Source organism: Festucalex cinctus, chromosome 18, assembly GCF_051991245.1.
Source record: "Festucalex cinctus isolate MCC-2025b chromosome 18, RoL_Fcin_1.0, whole genome shotgun sequence".
In the NCBI taxonomy this organism is placed as follows: domain Eukaryota; kingdom Metazoa; phylum Chordata; class Actinopteri; order Syngnathiformes; family Syngnathidae; genus Festucalex; species Festucalex cinctus.
The window spans coordinates 12,916,449-12,926,491 of record NC_135428.1 but is presented as its reverse complement, the minus strand read 5'-3'; the positions used below and the strand labels follow the sequence as shown (position 1 = coordinate 12,926,491).

General features: G+C 37.3%; 1 protein-coding gene across 1 annotated transcript; it reads right to left on the bottom strand.

Moving 5' to 3' along the window:
- Window positions 1-2,202: 2,202 nt before the first annotated feature.
- Window positions 2,203-9,626, bottom strand: tmem248 (transmembrane protein 248). Its single transcript, XM_077504025.1, has 7 exons — window positions 9,270-9,626; window positions 7,775-7,933; window positions 7,358-7,646; window positions 7,098-7,248; window positions 5,843-6,026; window positions 5,156-5,299; window positions 2,203-5,006 (listed from the first exon to the last, which is right to left on the bottom strand). The coding sequence occupies exons 1-7, from the start codon at window positions 9,270-9,272 to the stop codon at window positions 4,986-4,988; spliced, it is 951 nt and encodes a 316-aa protein (XP_077360151.1). The 5' UTR covers window positions 9,273-9,626; the 3' UTR covers window positions 2,203-4,985.
- Window positions 9,627-10,043: the final 417 nt, after the last annotated feature.

Genomic DNA, 10,043 nt, shown 5'->3' with positions numbered 1-10,043 from the left:
GTTGATGACATGTTTATGAGAGGGATTAATTCAGGACCACATGTAGACAAAAAAAAAAAAAAAATTCAATTCAATTCAATTCAAATTTTTATGTCACCCTTTAAGAAACGAATCGGGACCGAAATAAATAAAACTTGTGATATCTGCCCCTGATCAGAAAATTAAAAAAAATAAAATAAATAAATGAAATAATAATAATCAACACAAAATAAAAGGCATTAAGCAGTCAATATGCTATTATGGTAACAAACAATGTCAGTCGAAATACATCACACTTTTTGTTTTGTTCTGTATTTAGGTTTGGAAAAAAATATATGTTGCTCTTAATTTGTACTGTTTCCCTTTTTTTTTAATTTGATTTGCATGTTAATTGGTAAAATTTCATGATGTGCTTTATACATTATTTTAAGGCAGTTAAACTCCATCAATTCATTAAATGTTAAAAGTTTTTAGTTGTATAAATGGATTGGTGTGGTCTCTGAATCCACTTCATTTCTCCATTTCTGCGAGGGTGGAAGAAAATGTCCTTTTTATTTTCATTTGTTGGAAGAAATCAAGGCATCAGGACGATTGACACAGACAGTTTAATTGACTTTGTATTCATTTACAGCAGTTCCTTCATATGCACATTATTAACCCATCACTCACTCTATATGTTCATATAAGTACTACTGTCACATATATACACGGGGGGGGGGGGGGGGGGTGCAGCTGAATTAGTGCAGAAGGCACACACTTGGCTTCCTACTCGCCTGCAAGCTCTGACACAAAAAAAAGTGAGCGCTGAGTAGAAATGAGTGCAAAGCCTTGATAGACAGAAGGTGTGGCATTTTTTTTGTTTTTTTTTTGTTTAGTTGCACACTTGTTTTAAGGCTATTTGCAGTTGACACCAAAGCAACAGACGGATGCTTGATTATGAATATACACATGGTCATCTCAAGGAAGACGCATTACACAGGTTTATGTTTGATATAACAATGTGTGTAATATGAAACAAAGAAAATGACAAATTACCGTATTTCACCGTATTGTCACGCCACAAATAGTAGCCAGGTGTGCCATCTTAAAAGAATTCAAATCAGCAAAGGGTGGGGGGGAGTGGGGGTAGGTAACCCTCACGTTTACAGATGCAAATATTAACTGAACCCGTTTGAATGCAGTTGCTAACCAAAACATGAGCACATCAACAGTATGACCGTTTCATTAATCTTTTTCCCCCCAGTAGACACTGACACTGAGTCGATCTACAATGTTGTGGACATCTGGGGAGTTACAGATAACTTTATAAAATAAAAAAAAATAAAAAAAAATAAAAAATAAATAAATAAAAATCAAAAGATTTACAAAGGAACTAAGATAGCTTACAATGAAATAATTAATTACATTTGAAAATATGAATATTGGACACTTTTTCAAAGTTAATTGCTAAATTAATTAGGAATTTAAAACAACGTAAGATGAAAAGGCAATTCATTAAATATATATATATAAAAAAACTACATTTTAAAAATGCAAACATTTCTTTTACAAAATTAATTGACTTACATTGATAAATGATTATAATTCATTAAAACCAGTTATATCTTATCAAACAACAAATTATGAAATTCATTAGAGTTGAGAAATTTTTGAAAGACCAACTAAAACAAATGTAATTACTGTAATTACTCATTTAAAAAAAACTCTACAATAAGCAATGACATAAAAAAATAAAAAAATAATGTTATGCAATTTGAGAAATTGTTAAGTTCATCTCAAATACATTAATACTTTTTAAACCTAGAATTACCAAGTCTAAAGAAGACAAATATTTAATTTAATGAATTTAAGTTTTTTAATGACTGGGGAAAATCAACAGGAAAATAACTTTCATGCATTTCCACCATGATAGTTGTATTAATTTTTTTTTTTTTATTCAACTCCACTTTGATATTAATTGCAATATGTAAATAACAAGCAACTGCAGCTGAGTCAAACGCCCCGGACCACTATTTGTGCCAATACAGTAATTTAATAAGCTGAATAAATATTGTCATGATGTTGTATTGCAGGATTGGGTTGCGGTGGGCGTGGTTACAGTCATCAGGTACATTATATGGAAGTCAGTCAAATAAGAGGTAAGAAAATGTGGAAAAGGCAGATTACGGTAGGTTTTCTCATGAAAAAAAAAAAAAAAGAAGCGACAAATGATAAATTCAGCGGTTATGATAAATGATTGTCAAATGTTTATTTGAGAGAATCGCGTCAAACACTCGTTCCTTTCGCACATGTCAATAGACAAAAATAAATTACTTTAATCATAAATATAATTATACAAAGATTTTTTTGGTGCAGGAATATAACGACAAAAAAAATAAGAAATAAGTAAAAATCAAGTCAAAATGTGCAAGAAATGTACAAGGTGTGCTAAAGTAGCCAAACAAAAGTAATTCAAAATATGAAATAATTTAAAGAGGATTGATATGAATATTTATACATGGATTTCACAAGAAAACACCGAAGATGCAAACATCATCCGTCGCAGGTAAGGCAAGTTCATCTTTATGCGTCAAAATCAACGCAAACACAAATGAATTTTTTTTTTTTTTTAATTGCTTAAATGACAAAACGGTGACGTCTTCACATTCCGCTAACAGGCTAATGTGCTAAGTATCTTGCACATGAACATTGACCAATCATTTTTACCAGACCTCCAAAAAAAAAAAAAGAAAAAAAAAGAAAAGAGGAAAAATTAAGGGCCAAATAAAAACATTTGGAACTTTTTTAAGCTCACTCAGGCTAAGTCAGAACTCTTTCAATATAGCTTCACTTTTTCAGTCGCTACGATTCCAATGCCACAATCTGCACATTTATTAACATTAACCAGGAAACAGGACAGTAACTGATAAATGAAAGTGGGGGGCGGGGTTCCAAGGCTAACAATTTAGAACAAGGGAAAGTTTCCATTCTAGTAACGTAATGCTACTTGAAAATAAGTAGTATTCATTACGCACCTCAGTCACACACTGACGTGCTCAGTAGCGTACGAGAACGATCATTTGATATTTTCTGATATTTTTACAAAGGGGGGAGGGAAATAATACATATATTTTTTTTTTTAAACAACATGCATAAACACAGGGTGATCATTTTTACGAAATATATTCTTTGGAAAAAAAAATAGAGCAATTATGCAAAAAATGTTTACATTTTTATTTTATTTTTTTAATAACCAGCTCACGCTATGGAAGAAGTTTCAAATTTGAGTTTCTAGAACATGAACACTACAGTCCACAAATTCCTGACTAAGCCACGGACAATGAAGTAGCATGCTACCTAAAAATAAAAAATAAATAAAAAAATGTAAAAAAAACAAAAAAAAAAAACAACAACAACATTGTGATGCTAACAATTACACCTAAGCGGGTGCATGCAGTTTGTGCACGCTAGCTAACAAACGCTAGGACTGGAATACCAATGAACATTGCTTACCATTCCATTCTACAACCACCACCCCGGAAAAAAAATGATTATAAGTGATTGATCAATAATACAAAATACTCGTTTAGCAATGTTGATTTATGCAATTTCTTGAAAAATGCTATCGTATTCCTAAGGTCTTAGAGGTACTATGAAGCATTATGTAGCAAGCTTGCTCCCAAACTGCGCAACTACTTTCTGGTTCAAGACTAACGTAAAATGTCACAAATGTGCATTCAACCATAAGTTATACACCACCATTCACACATTTGTAATGTTAATCAGAAAGTAATATGCTAACTAAAATTCTCACGCAGAAGAAAATGTGATACTAATGTTAACTTTAGTGCAGGCGGCGGTTTCCTCCCTAGTGATGCTACTTGAATATTACCAGTAATCAGTATTCTCAGTAATGTTTATTGGATCGTGGCATTTCATTAGCATGCTACTTCCTAGTTCATGGCTAACATAAGATGTCAATGAAGCGCATTCAGGTCATACCGTTTATTAGAGTGCTACTCCCTGTTTCGTGGCTAATGTAAGATGTCGTAAATTAGCATTCAAGTCTTAAAGTTTGTTAGTTAGCGTGCTAATTACCGGTCCACAACTTAAATAATGTCACAAATTTGCGTTCAGGTCCTAAAGTTTTTTTAGATAGCGTGTTACACGACCAAACAAAAAATGTGATGCTAACAATTCAACCTTAAACAAAAAGCATGCCTTCACCAGGGATTCCATTCTATCTAGTAACATACGGCTACAACTTCACAAGAAATTGTAATTGTTAGAGTGTTCATTTACTTCAATTTAGCTGTGGCTCTCTAATGGTTAATTTCTGTAGCATTAAAGCTGCTTTGAAACTTACCGTCACTGTTGCATTATTACACCATATCGAAGTCTAACTACAATTTTGCCGCAAGGTCTGGTCTGGTGCAGTTAAAATTTGCAGAACGTCTTAACGACACCGACTAATTGTTTTGGAGCATCCTTGAACATGTTAAAACACGCTATGACTGTGTGGCATTAGCATGCTAACTAACAAGCACAAATCAGACGCTAACAATTTAGCCACTAAAGAAATATATCTGGCCTGGAAAAAGTGCTCCTTCACGTCCCAAGGAGGGTTTCTTTTGCTTTTGTAGACTTCGCAAGTGTGTCATTCAGACAAACGGTTTGAAGCGGTATGCCACTTGCTCATTGTACTGCATTGTCCTGATATGGCACCGGAGGAGTCCAGAGGCAAATCAACAATAATCCACACATATGCAACCCCCAAGAAAGAAAAAAAAAAAATTGGGGGGGGCAAAAAACAAAAGTTCCCCAACATGTCATATTTACACCACAGAGGACAGGCACTTGTATCTTTGGTTGGACCATCCCAACATCATTGCGAAGAAAGTTTGAAAATTATTCTTGAGAGTCCACCTGGCAACATGGTGAGTCGTCTCTGGGTGTGTTTATTCTTTTTTTTCCCCCCCTCTCTTTCATTTAAAGTTGTCACATTACCTTACCCTTCTCGTACCCTCTTAGCCTTCTGACAGTGCCACCTACAAGACATGAACACCAGTTCAAGTCCAGAAAGTTAACCACTTTACCTGTGACTAAACCTTCTGCTAGTTCATTTCTCAATTTGACCTGGTGCAATGTTTGATCACAAAATGCAATTGTGACAGTCCTCTCCATTTTTGGAACCTACCTTCTCGGGGAAGAAATCGGGGCTGTTTTGCCGTACTTTGCCGGGCCTGCCCTTGATGACGGCATAGCAAAACATGGTGATGACCATGACGAACAGGAAGTAGCTGGTGTGCATCAGGTGCAGGTTGATGAGGGAGCGATCATCCTGGTCAAAGAAAATCATACATATCAACCTGTTGTCGTCTCATACCATTAGCATTTTTTAGCTATCACACAAGTGTGCAAAAAAAAAGTTGATCATTGCGTAATAAAACTTGGTTTAAAAACTGTTATTAATCAATACAATCAAAAAGCAAACAATTTCATAAATAATTTAAACATTAATTTATTGAGTAAATATGAATGTATTAATTTAATGCACTTGACAATTAAAATGTATGTACATGATAAATTGTTCAAAAGATTATAAATTGATTAAAATAATACGTTACAACAAAATAAAATAAGTCTATAAACCATTTGTTTTAATTTAAACATACGCACTGACTAAATTCACTTCAGTATTGTGAGGTGTACAACCAGCATTTGATAAAATTACTGTATTTGCATTGTCCGTGTCGTACCGAGCGGCCATAACCATTTCCCCATTGCGGAAAATTTCACCCGGCTTTCACCTTTCCCATTTGCTGCGGCGCCGCAACACAAAAGCCAAAAGAACAAGGGTCTTAAATATCTCTCCTTAACTCACGTCGGGCACGATGACGGTGAGCTTGGGGTTGAGGGCGTGGTAGACCTTGCCCACGGCGCCCTTGTAGCACCAGAAGGGGTTGTAGTCCTGGCTGTACTTGGTGTCTGAGTCCCGCACAGTGGTGAACACCTTATACCAGGAAGTGGCGTTTGTGTACGTCTCTGGCGTGCAGTGTGGTGGTTGCCTGTGAAGAAAGGAGGAAAAAAAAAAAAAAAAAAAGTGTCCTTAAACATCAGAGGTGAATGTTTTGAGGGAGACCCTCACTTCATTTTCTTCTATATCGGTGTGGTAGCTGTTAAGTGTATTGAAACATTACGTATACATTTTAGACAGCAGAATACATATATAATGCTAACTTCACTACCATCCTTTGTAATTTAGAAAATATGTATTTGTTTTTCACATGCATTTAGATGTATATGTATGTATGTATGTATGTGTGTTAATGTACATTTTAGATGGCAGAAAATACAGATTTTTGCATGGATGTACAGCAAGTGTATTGTTGCGCACACTTCGAGTAGCCATACTCCATTCTCTTTACACTCTGCATTTATTTTGCTATTAAAATGTTTACTGTATTTTATAGGGCTGGGTATCGATTCTAATTTCCAAAATCGATTTAATTCAGAAGGGCCCGATTAGATTCACATTGATTTTCGATTCAGTAAAGGATTTCACGCAGTACCAATTTTACTTTTATACGGAAAATATTCCCTGAAGTTCCAATGCTGCAAAATAGTAGAAACTTCTTTCTCTCACATGGTGCATTAGTAAAAATGTGAATATTTACATTTATAAGTGAATCAAGTACAGTTACATTAATCATGTATGTTTTATTGAACATGACCTGATCAAAACCATAAATAATTGAAATCAAACAACCACAGCGCTATGTAAAAGTGGCAAAAATACTCTGGCAAATCATACATTTACATACCTGTGGCAGATTTTATACTAAGGTTCCAGTGGTTAATAAATAAATAAAAACAAATGTACCTGTATGATAAGAGACACAGCCATAGTACATAATTATGCATCCGCATTTTGTGCTTTTATGTCCAATTCTTACATTACTTCTCTTGGGGGTATTTGGCACATTAATTTACAGGGGGGGGGGATCTGTATTAAAAGTATCGATTCATGGGTTTATGAATCGATATTGGGCTATGAAAAGGAATAATGATTTGATATCGATATTTTAGACCCAGCCCTAGTACCTTATACATTTTTTTTTAAAGCTGGGGAAACTCACAATGTGACTGGAAAGATGTTGCTCGCTGCCGTGATGGTCATGCACGTGCTGAACACCACCTGCTCGCAATGGCCGTGCAGGATGCAGTCGTCGGCGCTCCAGGACACAGGCAGGGTGAACGTGATGTTGATCTCTTCGTGGGATTCCCGGCCTGAAACGCAAACTAATGGTGAACTCACAGCAGATGGAACTACCCTACCAACTCAAGATGGCTGCAGGGGGGGTCTCTCTGTTGCTCTCTCTCTCTCTCTCTCTCTCACCAGAAAGCCCAACCTGCTGTCCCAGGATGGTGGCGTACAGGTGGGTGATGTTGCGAGAGTAGCCGCCGAAGGGCCGCTGGGGGTCCAGGGTGAGCGTGATGGGCACCGAGATGTTGACGGAGCCCGAGTCCTCCGAGAGCAGCGGCGCCAGCGTGCTAGGCCGTGCCTGCCCACTGGTTGCCGACAAACTCTCGGGAGTGGTGGACTCGTTGAGACCATGCTTGATGGTCTCGTTTTCCGACACGCAGAAGTCTAGCTCGTTGTAGCGTAGCAGGAAAGTGTTCCAGTCCTGAGGAATAAAAAAATATATATATATAATATATGGTTCATAGCACACATCATACAATTAATGCTCTTGCTCCTCTTGGCAGCAAATCACGAGAACCACCACTTCTCCCATGACAGAAACGGACTCACCTCGGTCATCTCTGGAGACTTGATCTCCTTAATCTTGAAGAAGTAGCCAATGGTGAGGAAGGCGATGGCCACAGCACTGACACTGATCATAAAAATGACCAGTGGCGGCCGGTTGTTGATATAACTTCTCAGGTTGTCCAAAGGGTTCAACAGGTACACCTGCACAGCAAACAAAATGGTCACCCCACACTCATGTTCAATACCTTATTTATTTCACTAAAAACAAATGAAAATAATTATTATAGTAATAATAATAATTACAATTTTCCAAACTCTTTCGCAATATGATGAGGTCACGAAGAAGTGTATAAGACAGAAACTAATCTGTACGCAACTTACCTTTATGGCTGACCGTTTCCTTCTGTGCCTAAGTATTACAGCGATTAATTTCCAACTAGGGATGTTTGACATCAATTTGTTTCAGAGTTCAGACAGATACCAGCCCAATTTGAGTAGTGATACCAAACTCCAATAAAGTCCCCAAAACAAAAAAAAGGTAATTTTAAAGAAATATCCCAATTTAACATTTTCCCTTCCCATTGCATGAAATTAATAGCAATTTTCTATTCTTCTCATTTGTAATTTCTAGTTCCTGATCATAAAATGGCCACAAAACATCATGAGTACCGATACCTTAAAATAAGGCTAGTATCAATACTCGTCCATCCCTCTTTTCAACAAAACATACTTACTCAAATGTAACAAACCTAACTATTTTTACTTTTTATTGTCTAAAACAAAATTCAGATGCTTAATCTTAAGGCGACAAAATGTTACACGGCTCCCACAAAGTGAAGAAAGAGGCGGAGTTTGACAACACTTCTCGGGCATTAGTGGAAAAAAAATAGAGACAATGTGGGGAACAACCAATTGCCAATTCCAAGATTACGTCACAAGTCAAAATGGCGGTCTTACGCTGTGAAAGGACACTCTCCGCTCATTGAAAACCATTGGAATTCAGATCGTTGTAATTTGATGTGTGAGGATTATTTGGATTTCAAAATGTAATGAACAAAATTGTGCCTGGTTTGTATGCTAGTCACAGGCAAAAGCAATACAATACGCCCTTTGTTTTCACCTGCTAAAGGAAGCGTTTACGTTGTGGAAAAATCACAAATGCCCGGATGTTCGGTCAAAAATATTTCGCGAATAACGAATAGTGAATATGCGGGGGAAATCACCTTTCACTTTTGTACAATCCATCCTCAGTTTCTCAATACGATGTTCTTAAAGACACTGTGGGTATGCTAAAGTGTGTAATTGTTTGTGTCTGTCTTTTTTTGTTTTTAATAATAAACCACACTGTTAGTGAGTACGCATTGTTCAGTGTTTGTTGTAGTTGAGGAGCGTACTGTCCACCTTGTGTGCTACGCTAACGTTTAGCTTTGTCTGGCCCTGTCTCCCACTAAAAAAACATAAAAAAAAAAAAAAATACAACTCCAATTTCAACTATTGTCACAATATAACGTCATGGGATAAATTAATTGACACTTACCATTTTTTCGGGCGGGCGGTGTTGGCGGGGAGCTCCTTGGAATCGCTAGAAGCCGAAAGGCAACTATTTAGCCTAGCCTAGCTTAGCCTATCTCCGATGCTAGCTCGCCCGCCCGCCCGCCGCCGGCACCGCCGAGCTAGTCGTAACCTCACCCGGGAAAGGCTACTCGCCCTGGGATAGAACGCTGAAAAACAACTGACGGTGGTGAGTTGAGACAAATCCGACAGCACCACGTCCCATTCTTCTGCGTTGTTATGTATCTGTTTAGCCGTAGTTTAAGTCTGCGAACGCATCATTGACGGGTGCACTCTGCTGGACCGACTCCGCCCATCCGCAGTGTGCGTCTCTCAAATCGAGTGCTCCTGACTGACGAGATTTGCAAAATGTTGGAAAACGACATTCGGTATACATTAAAGCAAGGGCGGTTTACAACAACGTGGTTCGTTACGTTTGGAAAATGTCAAACTGCCACTCGAAATCAAAGACGCCCAAACTACGTCGCCCTGTACAAAAATGGTTGAGGAAGTTATCAAGTCAAGTCAAGTCAAGTCATCTTTATTTATATAGCGCTTTAGCTGTCACCAAGCACTTTACAGAAAGGAGACATAATGCACCCTTTTGCACAATTTTGAACAGTTCAGGCGTCTGGCATTCTTCCCTGTATTACACAATGGCTAAATAACAGCACAACTTATCATCAATTTGTCACAGTCCGGTTTAGCTAAAGTAGAACATTTCTTTGCACTAATGTATGTGCCGCAGGTCCCTATTTGT